This window comes from Drosophila miranda, chromosome 2 (assembly GCF_003369915.1).
Source record: "Drosophila miranda strain MSH22 chromosome 2, D.miranda_PacBio2.1, whole genome shotgun sequence".
Lineage (NCBI taxonomy): Eukaryota > Metazoa > Arthropoda > Insecta > Diptera > Drosophilidae > Drosophila > Drosophila miranda.
Window position 1 is genome coordinate 14837376 of NC_046675.1, and position 23884 is coordinate 14861259.

Here is a 23884-nt window from a genome sequence, read left to right on the forward strand (position 1 = left end):
ACCGATGCAGGCCATAGAGAGTATGAAAGGCGTAACAATATTGGCAAATTGGTTGAGTTTTTTTGCCATTTTGGCCAAGAGACCACGTTACAGAATCCCATTAAATTCGCTCGCCCGATGTAACTTTGTATTATCCCAAAGGCAGGACGAACGACGACACGAAACGAAACCAAAACTAGACCCAGAAATGTCGGAAAAAGTGACAATTCTGTTGGAAGATGCGGGAGAGTGTGTGGGATATGTGCGGGATATGGAAAAAACCGGTTGAAAATACGAGAATTGAAGAGACAATTTTTTATGATTTCTGACAGCTGGTATTCAGAGCGAGTGTTGAATTTATGGGACCTGTAAAAAGTGTCGCATGTTGCCAAGAAACCGATGCGGGAGACAGTGAGATACATGTTGTCTTTCTGTGGGGCCATCTGCATCGGAAAATGAAGCTTCCACAAGAAAGTTTTCCATGTAGCACGTACAAAGAAATAACAAGCGAATTAATTAATTAATCGTTGGTTAAGTTTCGTGTTCGAGTGGAACGACACATTAACGACACTTGTCCTGGGATGGATGGTCCTTCTGCCGGCTCCTGTGCGGGGGTTTTTTATACGGATGGACACGAAAACCGAAATCTAATTGACAGCCGTGATTTATGCATGTTAACACATTAATTGGACATTCAACAGAATGAAGGCCATCGAATGAATCAACCGAAAAGGTGTCCGTGTCCATGGCCACTACAGGCACAACAGGCCCCTGGACAAGGAACAAGAAACACGAAACAAGACACAAGGAATAGCAAGGACGACATCGAGTCAAGGTTCATTTAATGGTCGGCAAGGCCCCGGGGCAGCAATTTCTGGCAAAAGAATGTTAACCGAAAAGCAAAAGAAATCCCCGCCGCCACCTCCCAAGGCAAGCTCCATGGCCAACTGGAGGGCAAAGAATGTTCCGTAGTCCGGGCACGTGTATCTGTGTGACTGTCCTTTCTGTGGCTCTGTATGTGTGTGTGTGAGTTGTTGGTTGGGAAAAGAAAGTCAAAGGAAATTTGCATGAATGGCAAATGATTCTCGGAGGCGGCACACAGCGAGTGGCAACTGTCCAGGAGCCCCGACCCCGTCGAATGTTGGCTTTAAGGAGCACTTTAAGCCGTAATCAAGAGGTGAATCGCCCTTTATATTAATTGGCCATATTGCCTGACCTGATAAAGTAAAACTGAAGCGCTGCCAATAAAACTAAAGAGCCAAAGATTAGCCGCAAAACCAAGGGCAAATGAACACAAGAAAAGAAGAACAGAAGAGCAGAAGAAACCCCAAAATGCCAGAGAACAAACGAAGCAACAAATGCACAAACTGGTCTGGGACTTTTGCTTAACATTAAATTTGATTGAGATTAATAGCGAAATAAATGCTAAAGATTATTATGGCCGACTGCCAGCCTGCCATGAGCCACTGGAGGGGGAATCCCGAAGAAACGGCCGAATTTCGGTGTTAATTTTATTTCTTATTAGCGGCCAACGCTGAGGGAGCTCAAGCCTCGAGACACTGCAATTTCGTTCCAGCAAAATGATTTGCAGTCCAGTTAATTGTTGCGGGGGATCATTAGCATAAATCAGCAAACAAATAGAACTGGCCCATAAATTGGCCATCTCAGTGGCAGAGCCTGAATAAACAATTGTGTAATTTCATATTGGAACTGCTGCCCGGCCAATTGGCATTTGAAATTTATGTGTCCTGATGCCCATTCCACCCATTGGGCGGGGAGACAGCCCGAATGTGTGCTTATCCAGGAGTCAGAGTGTCGGAGGGATCTCCCACTGGACCTCGACCACAGTGCCAGCGCCACAGCCCAATGAACTACGTTTGTCCTCAGCTGTCAGCTGACTGCTGGCCAGCGGGTTGTTTGCCCAGCTCTCTGGACACAACACAGCCAGCTTGGTCGGCTATTTATCATGCAACAAACTTACGTTTGTCATCCAACCCACATTTCCCGGAGGGAGTGGCCCCAGGCCCTGGATCCCAGTCCCTGGCAGACTATTAACCGGAGCTACTTTCAGCAGCAAGCGGCGAAACAATTCTTGCGTACATAAATTTCATTTATGAAATTCATTTGCGCAAACTTCGCAACCGAAAAGTATGCTACAGACATATACCCAGCGGCGGCAACAGTGCGTATGAGCAATGTGTCAACTATGAAGTTTTTCGGCTCTGTGTGGGGGGTGTGTGTGTGTCTGCGCCATGTCGTGTGTGACATTCATGATTGATGCATGTGTTTGAGCTCCTCCTTCCCACCCTCTGCCATGCGCTTGTGTCTGTCTTTGCAATTTTTGCTGCTGCTTTCGGTTTTATGATTTCAATCAAGTCAAGTGGATTTGCATTCTTGTTTAAGTTTTCACGGCCTGCCCTCCATCGTACACTTCTCTCACTGTCATTATCGCCTCGCTGTGTGCGTGCCTCGTTCTCCCTCGCTCCCTCTGTGTCTGTGTGTGGCAGAGTGGGGTCCCTTAGCTGGAGGACCCTTATCGGGCCGCGCGCATCTAAGTGGGTCAACAGCAGCGAGTGCCGCAACAATGGTCGTGCCCTCCTCTTGACCACGTTTTAATGCGTCCGTCAGTCTCGGCTGCTTATTAGCATTAATTGTGAATTGTCGGATGGGCTTGGCAATTCGCTTTAATTAAACTCTGACTTGAGCTTAAACTCTTTAAACCACTTCAAATTTGGCCATCTTCGGTCAGGCGTTCGAGATGGGCAGCTGGAAAAACAAAAGCCAACAATTGGATAACGAAGACTTGACTGAACTGAACTTTTGGCTTTCAGGCAAATAACGTAAAACACATTTTAATAAATAAATTAAAAAGCGAACGAGGCAAATCTGCAGCGAAAACATTTCGGAGGCAAAGTTCGGGCGAAGTGAAAAGTTTCTGCGAATTTCCTGTTGCATGCCGCTGGCATGCAGAGTGCTCGCCTTTCTCCTTTTCCCATCAAAGGAATAGTTTATGATGTCGGCAGGAGATCGCCGCAGGCGGTCATTTATCAAGGGGGAACTTTTCAAAAGTGAAAATCCAAATAAATTTATATTAACAAAGGTCCTGGCTCGCAGGAAGCGCCGTGAAAGTGCTTTCCCATTGGGCCGAAAGTTGCGTTGGCAAATTAATTTTATTTAAGGCCAAAAACCCCATTTAACATAGCTGGACTAGCCGCAAACTGACTTTCATTCGCACTTGATGCGGGCTAATTGAGGTTGACATTTCTGGGGGTCCAGCTCATTTAATTGCAGTCACTTTGGGCGACCACACACCTCACACCCTGTACTCCCAACCCCACAAAAACACTTGCCACTTTGATGGCAGCAGATTAACCAAAGCTGGCTGCTGCCGACTGTGACTCAATTGCCTGGAAGCGGAAGCCCAGCCTGAAGCAGACGTGACTCGGCCGGAAGGCGGCGGAAGAGGGCCGACAACATTGACAGCCATTAAAGATATATGTATTTATTTCGCGTCGAGTACTTCGATATGTGGAACATTATCGCCAGGCCCTAAGCAGGGCATCGACGAGGCATAATAAAGAGCCATCGCAATACGTTTAAGTAAAAGGAAAGAGCACAACTTATGATGGGATCCATCATTAATTCAATCTATTTTCTTATGAAAACTATCATGCAACTCTCTCATGATCCACTTTATGCGACTTTCATGTTCCATCTTCCATCCTATCGTATCTCATAATTCTTTCAAAGCTGCTGCCCCTCTCCATATCCGTTACAGAAACTCCGTGTACGAGAACAAGTTGTAACAACCTTCGCTTTAAAATGGCAGAACTTATGTATTGCACAACTGGCGCAAAACTTTTACAATGCCAGTCCGGAAGCGAAACGAATCAGCGACGGGGCGGGTGTGAGTGGGGGTGCAGCACCATCTGCTGGTTACGGGCTCCAACTACATGAACATGAACAGGAACAGCAGCAAGAACAAGCTGGGGCCGTGTAAGCCACGGGTACGGGGGGGGGGGTAAAAAAAGCAGTCATGGACAATGGACCACGGGGCGTATGAGTCTCCGCTTTCGTTTCATTTGTCTAGTGGTGGGTCGCGGGTGGCAGGTGCACGGAGTTACACGAAACTAGAGCTAAGAAATTTAATAAAGTTAAACTACATTCCGTCCGTACAGCTTCACTTGTTGATGTTGATGGATACTCGTATTTTGCGGTTTCCCAGGCAACCTGCCAGCCATCCAGCTAGCGACTGCCACTGACAAGCTCATCAAGGTGGAAAGCCTTTAGAAATTCCTTCAAGTTTCCATCTTATTACTGAATGCTTGCCTTATGAATATTTGAGGAATGCACAGAGATTCCCCGCGACAGACTGTGTTCTCCATTAGTGCACATTTATGCAAAAAGTAACTTTCAGCTACAAAGTGGCAGAGGGATGTCGTGGCGGTTGGCTGCACGTACCTGATGGAGGTATTTGTTTTGCCCCCCGCCGCAGGAGAGCGTAGCATCCTTTTCGAGCATAAATTATTATTGCTTTTCCAGCAGAATTTAGAGAGTCCATGTGGGAGAATATTCTCCCAAGTGCTTGTTCATGTTTATGCATTTTGTTTGCATGCGAGCGAGTGTCAAGTGCAAGGTAATTTTGCATTTATGAGGATATCCAGAGCAGGATATTTCCTACTTTCGAATGATTGTGATATCTTGTTAGTCTTCCACTCACATCTCTGTTTATGCACCTCTCCAGATGTCAGCCAATAAAACCCAATGTCAGTCCGCACACGAGCCCCAGGCGGCTTCCCCATACAACATTCTGCATGCAACTTGTTTAAATGTTGCAGAATGACCAGAATTACACAGAGCAGATGTGGGCAGGCATGCTGAATCGATGGAGAGGCAGGCACTCTTCCACCAACGTCGTTGTGGATAACCCCAGATGAAGATGATGAAGAAGATCATGATGTACGTGGATCCAAAACGAAATAAACTGCAGCTAAGCCAATCTCCGTCTTTGGTCGGGGCAGGGGCTTCGAACGTTTTCATTACACATCTCGTATGTGTTTGAGTCAGAAACCGAAGGGAGATAAAAATGTTTGTTGCCCGGACATATAACTTTTATAAGGCCATCGGCCGTCGGCCACTGTGGCTCTGGGGCCGGGGGCTTGGGTCCTGGGAGCCACAGACAAACAATTCTCGTACTTCGTAGCTGTTTCCTCTTTGCTTTCTCATACGAATGTTGTCGTCTTTCCGTTTCCTCGCACATGGCGGATATTTTACAACTTCCGGCCGCCGACGCCGCCTCCGCACGACCTTTCGCCGTGCATCTGTCGTGGCCTCAAGTGCGAGGAACGGTCGTTAAATTTTAACACTGATGTGTTAATGCCCTCCCCCTGAAGGCTGCTGCACCGCTCCTCTCCCAGCCAAGGCGCTGACAGAGCCTTCCGTTGGGCGCAAACAATGTCAGCGCCACGGTTGCGGGCCAAATTTGTTTGACGAATTGCCAAAACATCTGAGCAATTTGTGCCCCGAGCGCGAACGAAGTTTGGCAAATAAATTTGCCAAATGTCACCGGAATAAGAAATACGAATATTTCATTCCTTGGAACGTTAGCTCCTGCTCAAGCTTTTACGGGCTAGCTGCAACAATAGCCGTGTGGCAGTCAGCCATTTGTAAGGGGACTCCGCGCGACACAAATGGCTGCAGGTGTAAGCGAAGATTGAGCAGTGTAGTGTCGGACAAATTGACAATGTAGCAGATGATTAGGGGCTGAAGAATTGGGATTCTTATTGGGATCTTCAGCAAGTTTTCCGAAGGGTTGCCTCCCAAGATGTGGTTCGAAAACCATAATCCCGAGGTACTCCCAACTTGAAACTACTTTTCGTAAAAGTTATCCAACTGTTCGCATTACCTTCTGCAACTTTTGTAGCTTTTGCATTATGCAATTTGTTGCACAACTCCATTACACATCCGCCCCCAAAGGCCCAGAGCAAATTACGCCTAGGCGATGGTATCCAAATGCCACTTGAACTTGGCTCGAAGCTGAATCAATAATTTCCCCATTGGCCACTCGATTATGTAAGGGAATAGACGGTGTGTTCCTTTTTTTATTGGTGATCAGATGAGGTGCGAGAAACTGGACTCGAACGTGGTGTTGGCCCGCTAAATGGCCGCTAATTTCAGCGTCAAGTATGTATTTAATAATCACATTTGCATTTGGCGGATGCCCCTTCGGCGGCTGGTGGCTCGTGACGAGCTTCAATTAAAATCTTTACAGCCAAATGAAGAGGCTCCTAATGAAGTCCCTCGCCTTCTGGTTCGTTACATAATTTTGCATAAATCGAGTCGGGGAGCGGAGCGGAGCTTGACATGAATTTTCCCATCAGAGGCGCCCATCAAGGACCCGTCGTTTTGATGTGCTGCTAAGTTGCTGAATCAGGGCTGTGTGCTGGGTCCTCTGCGGCATCCGTCTCACTATCTTTAACCGCTGTCATGTCAAGCGTTTATGTTAGTTTTGTCCCTCCACTTGTCCTGTGGATGGACGCTTCCTTTTTTGTCCCGCCAGCCCCCCTCTGAACATACATATTCAGAAGGGAACACGCAAACGCACACGCACCATCTGCATATCAATCAGATGCCACAATGCTGTCACTCCTCTGTCACACCGTGCGACACACGGCGTGTGAGAATCCCTGTCAGGCGCCCATTTCGGCTTGCTGTCCTGCGCTTCATCTGCAGTTGAAAAAAAATATGAAACGTTCGCGTTTTGCATATTTACTTTACGTTTTTCCGATTCCGTTTCCTATTCTATTTCTATTTCCATTTCCATAACCACTTCCCTGCTGTGGCATTTTCAATGGATGCCATTTTATATTGTACTACCTCCCCCATCGGGAGTTCCCCTCCGATTCAGTCATGTTGAAAATTCTGCTCGCGTTTGCCCGATAGAAAAACTCAATTAAAATGCTCGACGTGTCGCAAATCAGTTGAATATACAGAATGCACAGCACAGAATGAATACATTGTTAAATATTCCGAATTGATTGTGGCATAAATTGATTTCGGCCCCTTACTGGTTCTTCCGGGCTATTCCTGGCACTTTCTGGCTCCCATTCCCGGAATCGTTCTGCTGTGAAATGCACTTTGAAAATATTATCATTGGATCCCGACAATGTAACAAACAATCTGCTGGCACTTGTTTGCATTTCCTCGGGCAGCAATTCCGCCCTTCCATCGATGATATTCGCTGCAGAGGCACTGCTGTGGCATGACTTTTCCAGAGGAAATCTTTCCGTCTGCTTCTGGGTATTGGCTGAGCCGAGCGGAGGTCAGCAGTGGCCCGAAATAGACTCTATATTTCGTTTTACTTACAAGCTTGAATGCGCAGTCATATTCTGGCTACATATGGGGAGCCACGGCAAATTATTCATACGCCCTGCTGGCCAGACGCAGGACAATCCGACCGCAACGTCAACTATTTATGTGGTCTCTGGCACATCGATGGCATTACGTATATCAACCACAAGTACATACAATATTCGAACGTATGGAAAGGAAAATGAATCTCAATTTGTACGCTCCAGAAGCGCACACAATTCGAGGCATACATCAAGGCTGGCTTCTGCTTTTGTGGCATGCCACAAAAATATAATAGTGAATATTAAATTCCCCTCATTTGTTAGTCGAAGCAGCTTTGAGCTCTCTCAGCCATGAAGGATAAGGAAACTACTACCCGTACTGCTGCGGCGTTCAAAAATCAGTGCCTTCCCTCGGTATTCCTATGATTTACGTTCAATTCGCCAGACCCTAATGTTGTGGCGGTTTGTTCAGATTGATTGCCTGCCATCTGCATAGAAAGAAGGCCAGGACTCTTAACTGGCTAGCAACATGGCAGAAAGGAATTTCCCACATATTCCCCACGCAAGGTTAACTATGAAATCTCGTGTTTCCTCGGAGGCAGAGTGGGCGCGGGAGTGGGAGTGGGCGTGTAAGAAACCCGAGTAAATCCTTTGGCAAGCAGAGACTTTCTTCCACCTACGCAAAGGACACATGTTCAATATTTGTGGTCGGTCCTGATGATGATGATGATGATTGCCCAGAGGTCGGTCAATTTACATACAACGATTAACAGCTAATAGATTAGTATTTTGTGTGTTTGCCTGCCACTGCCACTGCCGCCCAAATAGAATACCCAAAATTATCGCCAACGCCATTTCCTTTAAAGTGACAAGATGTATATCATATGTCAATACATTACGCATACGCCACGTGGGCCGCCGCCGCACAAAGCATTATAATATTGGCTTAGCACTCTCTTTCGGGGGAGTGCGAGTATATCCAACTGAGAGTGACACTCGTAGTGGGTCCTGGCGGTGCGTGCAAGAGTTGGGTGTGTTGCCACAGAAGGAAGATTGATTGAATCGAGAAGTGACGATAACAAGCGCAAAGTGAAATGGAAAAGCAAACAGCAGCAGCAACAGCAGCACGTCAACAGAATATACAACTATTGTGCCTGTACAGACGACCACTGGCTGCGAAAGACGGAGAAGTTCGGTACGAGAGTCTTCACTGTACGAGACATATGCGTGTGTGCGTGCTATTCAAATGTTTGGCTGACGCCATTCCTTTTTTTAGTCCCTCCCTGTCCCTGTCCTCCCTGTGCGCCCCCGCACATTGCGTGCACGAAAGTTTATGCACACGTTTATTGTTGCTTGTGTTGCGTAAATTGCGGGTGTATTGGTGTGTGTGGGAGTACCCTATGCTTTAGGAGAGCTAATATTTCTTACACTTTTATGATTTCTCTCCCTTTTAGCCCGCGTGCACCTTGAACTTGTCGAATTGTTTCGATTAAAGTTTAACCAATAGTTAAAGTCCACATTTGGGTGGGGCCGGGGGCCATAAAAGCAATTAATTTCATTTTTATTGCATGCGCCTTTTCCTGTCCTGCGAGTCCTTGAATCGACACTGCTGGCCGTTAGTCATCTTCTGCCGTGTCCCTGGTCCTCGAAGCCATCCGCGAATCGTTTTTCGTGCCCATTGGTGCCCATAAAAACGGTAATTAAACACGAAAACTAGTGTCACATGGCGTATACGTGATGTGGGTCGTTTTCTCGCTTAATTGCTCGTTGCATATGCCTCGTGTGTGTGTGTGTGCAGCATCAGGCAGTCCCTCCTCTGGAACACTCTCAAGAACATCATCCGCATTTGCAACGAAACTCGTGATTTGCCGTTTGCGAATGCTTTGAAAGCTTTTGAATACTTATCGGAAATTTATGGGGCCTCCTCCTCCTCTGTCTCCGTCTCCGTCTTCATCTCCATCTCCAGGTATTCAAACCACTTCATTTGCATTTGGGTAGCTCTCTTTACGTTCGTTTTTAAGACCTGTTAAGTACGTTCCGAGTAAATAATGACTACGGGAATATGCCACATAAATACAAGTTTTGTGGCACATTTCATCCACACAAAAACCGGAAAAAAGGCAATTTAGATTAAGTCAACTTAATTAGGGTTATTAATTAGCACAAAGCTGAGGCATCTGCCTCAGGTGTTTGGCACACCCACCCACACCCATATCCAGATACAGATACGACACATGAGGCAGGGGACAGGGGATTTGGGATAGGGGATAATAAGTCAGCTGCAGGGCCGGGAATCCTGCTGGGTCGTTGTCTACAAGGATATACTCGTAAACCTGAGCGGAGTTAAGCATCAACCTGAGCCGACTGACGGCATGGACGACATGGACGACAAGGACTCGGAGCCGCATAATTACATGAACATTGTTGCATGTTGTACGCTCCTGGAAATATGCTTATGGCCGTTTATGCTGATGCTCTTTTGTTCCATTTGCGTGGGCTGTGAGGAGCGGCCTTGATGGCCCAGCAAGCTGGGGGCTGTAACTGTAACTGCACGCCTCAGTCCTGTCTGTCTGTGTGTCTGCTTGGCTTCCTGTTCGCTTAGTTGCAACCTCAAGCGCCCTTCACAGCCACACAAAGCCCAAGCACACATGGAGCACAAACAAAAGCGCAACAAAACAGCGGCATGAACATGACCCTTTAAACAAAAAGCGAATGACAACCAACACATAACGAACCAATGTGGCATAGATTTTAAGCAGAAGCAGAAGCAGAAAGCAGCCACGCTTATGGAAAGACGAACTCTGGGAGGCACTTAAGCGTGCCACAATAGCAACAGAAACCGACTCTCGGCTGAAGTCAACTCAAGACGGGACTGTGTATGGTGTGGATCTTCAATTGCAAAACCGCAGAAACAGACAAACACTCCACACTGCCGCACTGCCACACATGCCACATGGCCCACACACACACACACACGCCTCCACATTGACACTTTTACACATGTCCTTTTGCAGATTTGATGGGTGGAGAGTGTCAGAGTGTCGGAGTGTTGCTCAAATGAAGATGAAAGCTTGTCCTGTGGCGTTGCCTATGTGTTTAGTTACATTTGCAATATAAAATATTCATACATTTGCTTAGCAGCGAGTACTTTTACCGCTCACTGTTGCGCACCAAGCCGCACAGACTGGAAAACCGGATGCCACCAAGCCAACCCAGCAACCGGCAGGGTCCGCTCTCTCTCTCTCTCTCTCTATCTCTCATTCGTGGTGCGTGTGTGTCTGTGGATTTTATGGGGGCAGGGGGTGGCCTGTTCTACCCTTCATCTATGCACATTTATCTCCTCACATCTCGGGGTCTGGTCCTCACAATTTGCTTACATTTCACAATTTTCAACTTTCTCTCGAGTACAATTCAACATTTTCCAGAGCAAAGTCTACGGTCTGCACCCCTCGGCGCGCAGCCTTTCAACTTTCTATAGTTGCCATGTTTCTGTGCCTGTGTGTGTGCGCTTTTGGTTCCCTTTTGAATTTTAGTTAAAAGTTTTTTCCACTCGGTTTGTTGGCCAAACAAATGCGTTCTGCGTTCTGCAGTTCGGCTTGAAAAAACACAGAGTCGCCCACTTTTCTATCAACGGCTTAACGATTCAACGACTGGGACAAAATTGTGAGGCACTGTACCCCTTTCTTTTCAGCCGAAGCATCAAACCCTTGCCTAAACATTGAGGGGTTTCTTAGGGGACAATTTTAATCACTTATAAATGGGTTTATATCTTTCGTTTCCTGGAGAAACGATTCCACGAACACGAATACACCCGCTCTACCCTGTAGAGAAGGGTTTTCTGCGCCAGGGGAACTGGAATGAATAGGCCATTTACATAATAACTATTCCGCATGGAGGACGACCGCAATAGAACATTAACTAATATCACCGACAGTTTCCGGCGGCAGCAGCATCCATCCACAAGGGTCCGAAAAGGGGTTGCCGCTGCCCCATTTAAGGGCTTTAAGAACTTAAATGTCAGCAGAATGGAAATGGAAATGATTTCATTAGATTAGTGAGGTATAGTTTGGGTGAACTTTAGCTCCGGGATGTGAAAAATTCAATTTAAAACATTCGATGAGATCCATATTTCCCTTGGGGCTGTGTGGGATTTGAAACTGATTTATTGATTGCCCCGAGATCAACGCACTAAACCTTTGACAGAATATTAAAACTGATTTGATTGAAAACCATACACAAATTTGGTTAGTTTCAATTCCATTTTTAGGGGAATGTGGCTGAAGGGATGGCTGGGACTCGGACAGAAAGCCCATACAGAAATTGCAATTCAATTAAATGTGTCTCGGGGGCCAAGATCAACATTCAGCGGTATAACAAAGTGTTGTTTATGTGGAATTAATTTCAATGCAGGAGTAAATCTGCAAAAACGAAACGAGTATCAAATCGAATTATGCTAATTAAATGAGCAATGCACAAAACGAGAGAGAGCAGGCAGCAGGCAGCAGCCAGAAGTTGGCCAACTGGTTGACTTATTTGTGTCGCACGATTAAGCCAGGAGTCAGGAGCCGCTTTTATTTCATTTTTACCCTCAGAATTTTCCTCCCTTTTGATGGGCGACCGTTGGCCTCTTCCTCTTTTGGCCTCTTTTGGCCTCTTTTGGCCTCTTTGTAGTTGCTGGTTAACCGTTCGGGGCTTTTGTCAACCACTCGACACGCTTTTAATCCTAATTAATCCTTTTCCAGCGAAAAGTTGGACAGCCGGACTTAAAGGACAACCAAATACTTGAAAGTTGGCCCGAAAGTAAAATGTCGACATTGGCACCTTTTCGACTTGTCGCAAATTAACTCAATGGGCGCGACACCAGCAGGAGAGCTGAGGAGGAATAATTAAATTATGCCCATTCCACTCGATGAGTTAACGGAGACCATCCATCCGTCCAGGAGTACTCTCCCAGGACTCGTGTGTGGAGGCGTATTTCCGCCTCACTCAACTCTTTTCAGGTAAATGAAAACCTGTTCTACCGCTGTCTCATCGCCTGGAGTTTACTGGGGGGAATTACCACACCTATATGGTATGTGGATAGCCGTATGGATGGATGAACCACTGGGATCTGCGATGACTCTGGAGAATCTTGGCATCAGGGAACTATTTACGCTGCTGGAAAACTTAAGAGAGCTTAAAGGAACTTACTTCTCTTTGTTCTTTTGTTGAACTGTAATTCCAATAATAATGTATACATTTCCACATTTTCCATCCCAGCTTACAATGGTGTTTGTTTTTCTAATCCTCTTTCGGCTTGGTTTTCTTTGGAGCCTTTGAAATACAATATTTATTTGACTATCCTGGGAGAATAATCCTTTATTTGTGATGGAAAGTATTAAATTTTCATAGCATTTGTTTTCGAAAAGAGAACATTTTGTAATCATATAATCCTTGTAGAAACAAAGGTAATATTCACCATATAATCATCCAAAGATATATTATTAACGAACAATCAAGTTGTCACAACAAATCCATATATAAATGTTGAATAAATATTAACATGAACTAATCGGATAACTCCCTGAACACTCGCCCCATTAGCGCTTTGTCGAAATGGGCAGCCCTGACCCATTTCTATGGCCTCCCCTTTCGAGTGTCACACGTGGCGTATGCGTAATGTGTGTTATTAAATTTATTTCTAATTGCCGTCGGCTCGTAACAGGTAACCGGGCTTGGAGTGGCCACCAGTACTTGTGTTGCTCCCTGAAAATACAAGTATTGGCGTGGCAACGTCCATGTGGCACCGGGCACGAGGCCTGCGGTAGGCATTTTGGTGTATTATTATATAATCAATACGCAAATTGGGGGCAAAGCAAAGCCAAAAGCCTTTAATTGAATTTCGAATCGGTAAACAATTCGGTTTTCGGTCAGAACCTCAGAACTGCCACAAAAAGAGTCAACTTCAGTGCCACAAAACAAAACCAAAATACAATTTTGCTCTAAAAATAGCAAAGGAAAATGTTGGAAAAACTAAAAAAGGAAAAGTCGAACACAACAGAAGAAAATTATAGAAAAAAAAAAACTGAAAAACTACGGAAAGCGGTAAAAGGATATGTGAGCAGACAGAGAGAGTGGGAAATGGAAAAGCGGGGGGGCCGGAAGGCAGGGAAAGCAGTGGAATCAGGAGGACATGTGGCACAGCAAAATTTATGCGTTCGTAGGGTAAGCGACACAACCTCAGACAATAATTTTCGCCATGGGAGTCGAGCAAAAAACAAATTTAGGACGAGAGCCAAAGCCAAAGCGAATCGGGCCACGTTTTATGCTATCCCCTTTATCTTTCTAGTTCCTTTTTGCTCCCTTTTTCGTGTGTTGTTTCCGTCGAAAAGCCACGGAAAAAGCGGTGAGGTGGGGAAGATTCTCGGGGGTAGAGGCAAGCCAAGTAAACGTGGCCAAAACTTTGCGAAATCGCGACTCAAAGTGGCTAAGACGGATAAGCGCCGCACAAAACGGCAACCGATGAACTTTTCCCCCATGCTTGTGCTCGGTACTTTCTTCCAATATCTGGTCGGTTGTTTTTCCGTGTATCTAAAAGTCTCACGACAGCTACAGCGGCACCAGCTTCCAGGACATGGCGTACAGGTTGTTTTCTGGCCATGTCATCCGTTTTCGATAGCTAAAGTTTACAGCTATTTTTTTTTGAGGGACATCTATTAATAGATTTTCTTCCAAAACTATCTCTCCCTCTATCGATGCAATCTAATATACGTTTACGTAATATGACTTACCAATTCTGTTTTTGCCTTTGATTTGTTGGGTGAGTCGTCTGTAAGCGAGCAAAGGAAATAAATTTCAATCTATGAAAAGTTATAGGTATTGTAAATAGATTATAAATAATCTCCGAATCTCAAATTAGCCGAAGCAGACGTGATCTTGTGGGAGAAAATAGGGGCTATATTTTTGAACGCGTCAGATCGAATTAGAGTCAGTTTTATCTGTCATTCAATTGCTATCTCAACCTTTCGCTCCCTCTGCAGCTGCCACTGAATCAATAAGCAGAAATGGAATGGTCTCTAGGGCAACGACAGCGGGGCGTTTAAATAAATGAATTGCTGATTAAATAAAGTTGGACAAAGACGGAAGGCAGGACATGCGAAATGACAGGACAAAGACGGAAGGCAGGAAAGGCAGGACATGCGGCATGACATATGAAGGAATGGGAAATGCTAACAAACAACGAAATGAAATGCAAAGAATGCCCAAGAATTTCTGGAACAAAATAAACTTGTAAAAATGGGCTAAAGGTTGTGGGGATTTCGTAAAGACAATGAGAGAATCATAGACAGAGAATGAGAGGGGGCGAGGGAGAGGGCATTGGGACAAGGTTAAACCGGGGAATAAGACACAGCAGCAGATGCCGACGCGACCAGCGAAATGTGCGCAGAGACACCATTTTATGGCCAATGATGGAGGACACCGCCGGACGCCGGATGCCAGACGTAGAGCCTACGCCGAGAATGAAGGAACAATAACAAAAACAAATACACGTACATATGTATGTCCTCGCAGAAAAGCCAATGAACGTCATTCAACGGCAGACACTGGAGGGACGAGGGTAAAGCCAAAAGGGGAGCACGGGCACGTGCCGCGAAAAGAGTGTGAAGCGAAAGAGCAAACAAACGGCCGAGTAGCTGGAAGTGCATGCCGCATGGCGGTGGGGTAATCGGCCGCGGCGAGGACTATTTATAAGCGCCGGCCGCACCGAAATCGGGACTCCATATACCATATAAATCCGTGCGACCTTAACCTTCCCCGCATTACATAAAAAATACAAACGAGGGGATTCCCACGAGATTCGAAATGTTGGTCGGGCCGGGTGTGTGGGGCCAAAGACAGGTACGGTGGGGCACTTTAAAAGCTTTTAGGCGGCAGAAGGCTCTCTCTCTCTGCCATTCATATCCTTCTTCACTTAGCTAATACAGTTTTTCGTCTAAAGCGAATTGGGTTCTTTATTAGCTAAAGTTTGACTTTGAATAGAGATTGCGACAATTTTGAAAGCTGAATAAGTATAAAATGAATGAGGAAAGTTGGGTTTTATCTTGGATCAATGAGGATCAATTATCCATTGGATGTAAATTCCAAATATCGCATTTGAGTACATTGAATGTTAGAAAGGTAAACTCAGCGATATTTCAGGGAAATTATCCATTTTTACTCATCAAAATATTTCGAGTAAATTGATAGATGGTACCTGAAATTGTTCTATACTTAGTTTCAGCCAACAAAAACGAAACAAGGATGTTTTTCTATTACAATCGAGTTGTAAATGAAATAATAATCTTGGTAGACTTAATAATAAATAGTTTAAAAGTTATCCAATGAGCAATGCCCACATATCATTATACAAAGCCGATAATTAACCTAATTGGAGCTCTCAAAAGTTGTCGAAAGTTGAATTTATTGCCCTAAGGCTCTAAGCTACTATCCGGAATTACTTTTCTCAAACCTCAAAAACAGCAACACAATCTCTTGTTCTCAAAAAACAGCGAGATAGAGCCAGGGAATACAATGGCCAGAGAGCAACAATAACACACAAATAAGTCAATAAATTTGACAACATTTTTTGTAAAATCCTCAAAGGAAAGACTCGCCAGTGGGGTGGGATCTACGGGTGAGTGCCAGAAGTGATGCCATTAAAATGAAGTAAAAGCCTTGCCCTGGCAGTGGTCTGGTCGTTTGGGGCAAGTGTAGCCGGGCTGTAGGTGGGGTCCATCTCCCTGGATGCGAATGAACCGTTGACAAAGTCAATGCTAAAAAAAGGAGAAAGAAAAACAGAAACCTAATGGATTTCACAGACACTTTGGCAGGCCGTCTGGCGGGACTCCAAGAAAAAGGGCAACCCAAGGCAAGTAGCGCGCGTGAAAAGCGGGAAAATGCGTGAAAGCTGGCGGCAGCACTCCAAGTAATTTGCCTTAGGTATTGCACGTCACAGAAAAGTTTGTGTTTTACTTTTGGGGGCGGTGGGGGGAGGGGGCTGTGATGCTGTATGTGCTCCCCAGAGGCAACCGCAACAACAAAAAGTTGCTAAAAAGTAAGGTTGCCGCCGCTATCGTCGCACCTACCCTCCCCGGCGAATGCTAATACTGCTATCGCTACACACTACACACAACACACTCCCCTCTCCACGAATAACACTCGTATTCGTATGACATTCAAGGGTAAAATATTTTATAATTCGCACATTTCGGTGGGATTTGGGGTCCGGCCCGCGTTCTGCTTTACATTCGAGATACTAATTTGTGTGTTTGTGGGTGTATCTGTGTGCGCTGTGTTCTTTGTTGTGGGCTTCGTCAGACGTATTTGTGTTTGGTTTTTGGTTGGATTGTTTACTCAGCACTCAGCTGAGAGGCCCAGAGGCACAACACTCAGACCCCCACACTCACATTGAGCTTTTACGCTGAGTTCAAATGCATTCACATTCACATTCACATTCACTTTGGCGTTCTCTTCTTGTTGTTTTTCCGAGTTCTGTGTTTTTGTCGCGTTTCGTTGTTGCGCTGGTGGCTGATAACACGCGCTGGCAAGCGGCGCTACTGCCGGCGGTGGCAAGAGGGCACTGACAGGCGGTCGGGCGGACTGGTGGTAGGGTGATGGGCGGGTGGTTGGTGGAGACAGGAACTTGTATTAGTGGCGAAAACGGAGGCAAATTACTTTGCACTGCACTTGACAACACAACAACTACTATAACTAATATAATACTATATACCAAGAACATACGTACTATAATTTGATTTACGCGCCAGTTGGAATGTTTGGTTTTTTGATTTGATACGAGATTCCGCTGACTATTTGTTTGTTTCTCACATTGATTAGACCAGGCTGGTTCAGGGATCTTGAGATGGATTTCTCTGTTCGATTGGTATTATGCAAAAACAGTTAGATTCACTTTTTTCGCTCTGTGCTGTGCTGTTCTGTTCCGTTCTTTTGGGTTTTACAACCGGCGGCAATACGCGCACGCACGCACGCACCGCCTTGTGGCAGCTGGGCGGCAGGGCGGGGGGCAAGAGGCGTGGCGTGGCACTGGACGAGGCCGGTGTGCGGTGGGCGGTGTGACGACTGTCCCGATTTCCGACGCAACACAACCCACGAGCTTCGAGCTTTGCACAGCGCGACGACAACTTTAGCACTGAGAGAATAATTCTGTGCGGGACACTGTCGCCAAAAAGCTGGCAGGCGCTCTCACTCTACCTTTCTCTCTCCCTCTCTATCAGTCTCTCTATCTGTCTGTCTGTCTGTCTGTCTGCAGCGTATTGGAGCTTTGAACGCGCTTTGGTGGCTGCTGCTGCTGCTTCTGCTTTCAGCGCTTCTTTTTCGCTGCTCCAGTTCGCTTTGGCGCCCGACAACAACTGAAACGCTGCCTTGGTTAGCGCTTAGCAGCAGCGAAGCCAGCAAGCGTTCCCAGCAGCAGCAGCTGACATTCGGCTTTGTTTACTGTTATTTGGCGCAAGCTTTCTGCTTTCTCTCTCTTTCCTCGGCAGGAGAGCGCTTTTCAATGGCTTTCACGCATTTCTGTGGCTTACAGTGCTTCCAAATTTATTTGATTCTTGTGTTGTTATATTCCACTAAAAAAAATCCCTGATGCTAAAATTATAGGAATAGAAATTATGAGTGTGAAGGGATATATTTGGAACAGAAACAGTATATGGATTTCTTTAAATTGGTTGTTAATTCTTTGGATCCTTATGGATGGATTAATTTTGAAATTATAATAAAGAAAAGAGTAATAGTATTGTTAATTAGTCATTATTTTACAGCCATGCCTAAATCGTAAAAAGTAGTGGCTTTGTTCAATAAAATAACCAATTTTACAAAGTATTTTAATTAAACAAAAAGATATAGACATATTTCCCAACATATCTGCCATACTCTAGCACCACTGTGCAGCCTCTCCGTTCAGCGCAGGCGCCTTCTAAGGAGCCTCGTTCGGATGTCGAACTATAAAGCCGAATAGTTGTTGCTGGAACGGAGGTTCTTAACTGAATCTTTTGAAGCGAAGCCATGACATTGGAAAAGCCAAAGAGAAATGTTAGTAGTGAAAAGGAGTAATCGTAGAATACTTTTGGGGTGCTTGGAAAACGATAATGTGGGAGAACATGGAGGAGATTGCCGCGTCGGAATCAGAGAAACTCGTTCACTTTGGTTGCCTCTGTCGGTGTCGGTGTGGCGGCAGCCTCAGTCTCCCCTTCATCGTTCTGCTGGTCATCCTCCTCCTCGGGGTCTTCCTCCTCTTCCGGTTCCGGTTGGTGTTCCGCTACATGTACGCCATCCTCGCAGACGGCCAGCGATTTGCGCTCCAGCAGCGGACGCGGCAGGCGGGGCAGAAAGGCCGAGCAAAAGGTCCCAATGGTCTCGCAGTGACCGGGCGCATTGGTGACCACAAACGCACAGGTCTGGATGATGTCATGTGGAGTATTGTCCATATACCGGAACACAATGTGATGCTCCTCGATTTCTCCGCGCCTAACCACTTTTCCGTGCAATCTGCCCGGAGGGGGAAAGCCGCAATTAACGAATCGGAATGCGCAAAGCGTGCAAATGGGTGTCTCACCCGACTGGCTCGCCGGGAATCTTCATTTCCAGCTTCTCATATTTGGCTAGGACGTAGTCGAAGCGCTCTTTGGCGTCTGCCACCTCCATCTGTGGAGATTTGGGTGAATGTAGTTGAAAAATAAATAGTTCCGGGGCATAGTACTCACATCTTCAATGCAGTGGTCCATTGGCGGAACGCATAGGGACACCTGTCATAGGGTGGGACAGTCATTAAAGTAACCTTAATCTACGATTTTCCGACTTACCCCCAGATCGGCCATCGATGTAAGCCCCAGGCTGAGTAGCAAGCAGCTCCACAATTCCATGGCTAATCCGTTCACTGATCAGCAACGACTAACCGCAGCCAATGCCGCTGGTCAGCAGCGGCAGGTCGGCAAAGCTTCAAATATGAATACTTATTATTCATTAGGTCCGGTCCATTGTTCTCGCTCCGCTTCAGAGTAAGATGTGACGTCACGATAATTATTCAAAAAGCAATTCGAGTACGAAACAAATATGCTCGTGGCATGGCAAAAACTCTCACGCAAAGCTGTAAATTCCCTTACACTCGTAGTATTCGTACACCATTCAAATGGGTTCTGTAACTCGCTCCAAGCGAATGAGAGTTCTCCAACAAACGATACGAGTATATTCTACTTTAGAAATAAACACAGCCAATAAATACGAGTACTCCATTTATTTACATTCCGACTACGTAAATTTCATTGCAAATAATAGCAGAACGAAATTGCATTCATTATTGTAAAAATGTATGTTTGGAAACAAAACACAAGCTGCCTAAATTTTGTGCTTAATTAGTGAAGATCCAGTGCAATCAGCTTGAGCGGGGCTATAAAAGCGTTGTGTCTGTCAGTGGGGATTATTATTCAGATCAGATCGCCAGCATGAGAGCCATAGCGCTGTGGAGTTGGACCCTTTTGGCCATTTGTGGCATAGTCTCCCTGGGAAGTGCTTCCAAGCCTACTAGTCCACTGGAGCAAGTTCTAGCTTCACCTCTTCAGTCGGCATCAGTTCCAGTGGAACCAAGTGCAAGAGTCTCCGCCCCAGCAGCATCCATCAGCAGTTCCACTCCGTCGAAATCTTCGTCAGCGGCCACTGGCAACACTAGCAACAATGCAGCCAAAAAGAAGGCACCGGCCAGCAGGAGCGAGATCATTATAAAGAGGGTCCATTTAACCTTGGGCAAGGGCGCTAGCTATGAAGAAATTAAGGCCAGCGTACAGAGGGCTCCCAAGGGTCCTCGAATAGAAGTTATTTACTATAATGACGAAGAAGTTGTCTCGACTGATTTCCTGAGCGATCCTCAGTCTTCAGTTTTTGAACACAATTCTGGCATACTGCTTAACGACAAATTCGTCAAATTAATTTCTTGGTATGACAATGAGTTCGGCTACTCGAACCGCATCGTGGATTTGGTCAAGTATATGCAAAACAAAGATTGAAAATAATACTTGCAAAAATATTAGCATAATAGCGTGATCCGGGACCGAAACACTACCGAGAGGAAAAAAATGTGAAGCAGCAATTTTGCAAAATTATAAATACATATGTATGTATGTATAAATATGATTATTATTATTAAATAAAGTTTCACGCTGTTAAATAAAAGAATGAGATCCGCTAGAAGGAGGAACCACTGGAGACAGAACCAATGATCTGTGGACATCAAGAAATAACGATCATATTTTTGATCATTCTTCTCCCATTCCCATCGCGGAATCTTCAATTTCACATTCTTTTCCATTAGTTGGGATGGGACATTGATCTGATGAACGGGATCTCTCTCGAGATCTCTCTAATCTTTCATAGGAAATATGTACATTCCAGTGGCCTTCACTTTCAATCTGTTTAACCGTGCTTTTCAGACATTTTAATTCTCCACATCGTCCATTATAATACAAATAATATGCTGAGCCATTGCAAGCACAAAAGTATATTCAACTTTAAGGATAAACAGCAAAGTGGGACTCTACGCAAATTTCTATACAAATATTACGATAACTAAAGTATACTTCTTCAGCTTGGTGGTGCCTAATAAATTGTAAGATAAGTCTATAAAGGGAATGCATCTGGCAGATTGTTGTTCAGATCAGCCTTAGCTGTGCAAAGAAGTCACTATGGGAGCCATAACCATGTGGAGTTCGACATTTCTGGTTATTTGTGGGATGGCCCTTGGCAACGCTGCGAACATTCCAGTGGTTCCCACTTTAAGTGTCACTAATTCAACAGTAGACAGTTCCAGCACCAGTTTTCCAACGGATATCAGCATTAATCTGATTGGTCCCTTGATCAACGCTTCTGCCGTGCTGGGGCCCAGTGGACTATTGGCCAAACAACTTTGCCCTTGGTTACAGCACCGCTGACTTTGTCCTGCACACAGCCGTGAACGATGGCCAGGATCTCAGAGGCTCCATGTTCGTACGTCCTTCGGACCATCCAATTGGGTAGGAGTCAATGGCCTTCGGCAGCAACAATACCAAATTTGCCCTTGGCGCCAACTATTTTTTGCACAAGGGTTTTTTGGATTCAAAATTTCCTATGGCATAGTTTCATCTGAATAATCAGCTTACAACAAAGAAGGAATTCTGGGAAAGGGGAAACAATGTAAACTCTGTAATACAAAACGATTCTCTAGAATAATGGCATTTATATTTGCGAATCTTATTAAACAATTTCATAAATATCTAGACAAATAAGAAAATCGTTTTCTAAGAATGAATCTTACTTCATGGAATGTTTTCCAGTAGTTCCCTGAATTCTTCTGTTTTCTTTAAATTGTGTTCTTAAAACTTTGCTTCAATTATATCCTATGACAAATCTGAAAGTAAATCATTACTTGATATCCAATAGTTATGCAATAGTTTGAATTAAACCATATCACAGGTTCCCCTTTGCTAATGAAATCACTCAGATCGCCATAGGTGTGTTAAGCAATAGGAACCCCAAAGAGGCTTTTTCCAACATTTTTGTCCGAACTATATTGAAACAGTTCATCACTGTATTATAATTTCCTGCTAACTCAATCAGCAAATCGCAGATTATTTATTGATAAAGAAATCCCGCTGTCATAAAAATATGTGCTAACGGGTGACTTCTGTCTGTTGGGCCTGATAGTCATGAGCTGTATACGCCCGGGGCCAAGGAAGAGACAATCGCAGTTTTACACTCAGACCTGGCCCAACTAAACACAGGAGGTGGTTCCAGCTACAAGTCCTAGTGGATGTCTATAAATACATTTATATAATTCTTTTATTCCCTGAATGTGACGCAAGTTACGAGACAAACTGTGGATGGAACTCTCTATAGGCTCTATATGCTGCAGCCGTGGCTCAAGGTGAATGATAATAGCATCAATGTTAAGGATCTATATATTTTTTATCTGTCCTAAAATCTTTGTCTATTTAAATGATCCTCTAGAAAACTTATCCCTTTAATGATTGTCATTTAATTTCAGAAGCTCGGCTATTTATTTTTATACCCGATACCCAAAATGAGTATAGAGGTATATTAGATTTGTGCGTCCAGAAGGAAGCGTTTCCGACCCGATAAAGTACATATAGTCTTGATCAGCATCAATAGCCGAGTCGATTGAGCCATGTCTGTCCGTCCGTCCATCCGTCGGTCCCTATAAGCGCCTAATGCTCAGAGACTATAAGAGCTAGAGCAACGAGTTATCCAGACTTCTGTAATATGTCACGGTTACAAGTATATTTCGAAATTTCGCCCCGCCCCCTTCCGTCCCAACAAAGGACGAAAATCTGTGGTATCTACAATTTGAAAGATACGAGAAAATTAAAAACACACAATCATAGAGAATGACCATATCTAGCTTGCCGAATCTGGATCAGATCGGATCATTATTATAGCCAAAAGGAACACATCAGTTTGCAGTGGCTACGCAGAGCCCGACGACACTTACTGACTGATTTTCTGTCTCTCTCGCACGCACTCTTTGTCGAGTCGTTTAATATTAGCGGCGTCTGCCGGAGGAGAGCCATACTGACTATCGGGTATAAATGTAGAGCTTATCATTTTTTCAGTACCAAATACAACAACCTCACACGAAAATCTTGTTTGAATTTAACATCTGGCCCATCAACCAGCTTTCTCGCAGAAGCAGGGGTTAATAAAGGCTCTCTTAAGAGTTGAAATTAGAGCCAAATCTCTTTAAGCAATATTAACATACTAAAAGTATTTCAAAAAACTTGTGCACATGTTTGTATCTGCCAATATTTGGTGAACTCTTTGCAAATAATCGATAAAAGTGAAATTCGGTAGAAGCAGCTGAGCAAATTTACTATCAGTTTTGGATAAGCGATCTGCTTTGAATCGAATGACTATAAAAGGCATTCTATCCAGTGGAACATCTATCAATCGTACAATTGACTTTCTTACAATGAGAGTCAAATCAACCATCTTCGCCTGGGCCATAGTCCTGTTCGCCTGCCTGCTGAGGAGCAGTGAGGCAGTTACCTGTACCGCCGATCCCACTGTAACAGGATGTATTGACTGTGCCACCAGTCCCACCGATGCGGAGTGCGTGGCAGAAGCAGCGGCCGACATCACCACTACTGTGGCTCCCGTAGTATCGACAACTCCGGCTACCGCTGCGGGCGGTACAACTCCTTCCACTGCAGCCACTGGTGCGACCACCCCTGCGGCTGGTTCCGATGTCGCTGCCACAGACAGCAGCACAAGCAGCACCAGCAGCACCAGCAGCACCAGCAGCACCAGCAGCGGCAGCACCAACAATGCGGCTGCCGCCAGGAGGAGGAGGAATCGTCGTCGTCGTCGCCAGCGCGCCGCTAGGAGAAGGGCAGCCAGGAGGCGCGCAGCCAGGAGGAGGAACAACAGGAGAGGTTAAGCGAGAGATATGCATCTCATCCTGAATTTTAGATACCCTTTCCCAAGGATACAACTTGAATAAACTGACATATTGCATACCTAAATAAGAGTGGGTT

General features: G+C 45.2%; 4 protein-coding genes across 4 annotated transcripts in view; 2 read left to right on the forward strand and 2 right to left on the reverse strand.

The window, feature by feature from the left end:
* LOC108157015 (cGMP-specific 3',5'-cyclic phosphodiesterase) overlaps positions 1-17704 on the reverse strand; it is a 45630-nt gene extending 27926 nt beyond the window's left edge. Inside the window, exons 1-2 of the mRNA XM_033389384.1 lie at positions 17095-17704; positions 14102-14139 (exon numbers count right to left, since the gene is read on the reverse strand). The gene's annotated coding sequence lies outside the window, so the exon portion shown is untranslated. The remainder of the gene's footprint in view (positions 1-14101; positions 14140-17094) is intronic.
* Positions 17705-18139: 435 nt separating this feature from the next.
* LOC108154417 lies at positions 18140-19279 on the reverse strand. Its single transcript, XM_017284688.2, has 4 exons — positions 19169-19279; positions 19070-19111; positions 18922-19010; positions 18140-18854 (listed from the first exon to the last, which is right to left on the reverse strand). Exons 1-4 carry the CDS (start codon positions 19226-19228, stop codon positions 18491-18493), a joined length of 555 nt encoding a protein of 184 aa, XP_017140177.1. The 5' UTR covers positions 19229-19279; the 3' UTR covers positions 18140-18490.
* Positions 19280-19768: 489 nt separating this feature from the next.
* On the forward strand, positions 19769-20538 carry LOC108154476 (glyceraldehyde-3-phosphate dehydrogenase 2-like). The gene has a single exon (XM_017284750.2). It carries the CDS (start codon positions 19808-19810, stop codon positions 20363-20365), a length of 558 nt encoding a protein of 185 aa, XP_017140239.1. The 5' UTR covers positions 19769-19807; the 3' UTR covers positions 20366-20538.
* Positions 20539-23279: 2741 nt separating this feature from the next.
* Positions 23280-23877, forward strand: LOC108154564 (bypass of stop codon protein 1-like). The gene has a single exon (XM_017284866.2). The coding sequence runs from the start codon at positions 23320-23322 to the stop codon at positions 23785-23787; it is 468 nt and encodes a 155-aa protein (XP_017140355.2). The 5' UTR covers positions 23280-23319; the 3' UTR covers positions 23788-23877.
* Positions 23878-23884: the final 7 nt, after the last annotated feature.

What these genes read in the sequence shown, in the direction of transcription:
- LOC108154417 (XM_017284688.2), bottom strand. Translation starts at nt 19,228, where the DNA reads ATGGAATTGTGGAGCTGCTTGCTACTCAGCCTGGGGCTTACATCGATG. An exon ending in TGGACCACTGCATTGAAGAT is followed by an intron (nt 19,011 to 19,069) that starts GTGAGTACTATG and finishes AAATCTCCACAG; the next exon opens with ATGGAGGTGGCAGACGCCAA. An exon ending in ATTCCCGGCGAGCCAGTCGG is followed by an intron (nt 18,855 to 18,921) that starts GTGAGACACCCA and finishes CCCTCCGGGCAG; the next exon opens with ATTGCACGGAAAAGTGGTTA.
- LOC108154564 (XM_017284866.2), top strand. Translation starts at nt 23,320, where the DNA reads ATGAGAGTCAAATCAACCATCTTCGCCTGGGCCATAGTCCTGTTCGCC.
- LOC108154476 (XM_017284750.2), top strand. Translation starts at nt 19,808, where the DNA reads ATGAGAGCCATAGCGCTGTGGAGTTGGACCCTTTTGGCCATTTGTGGC.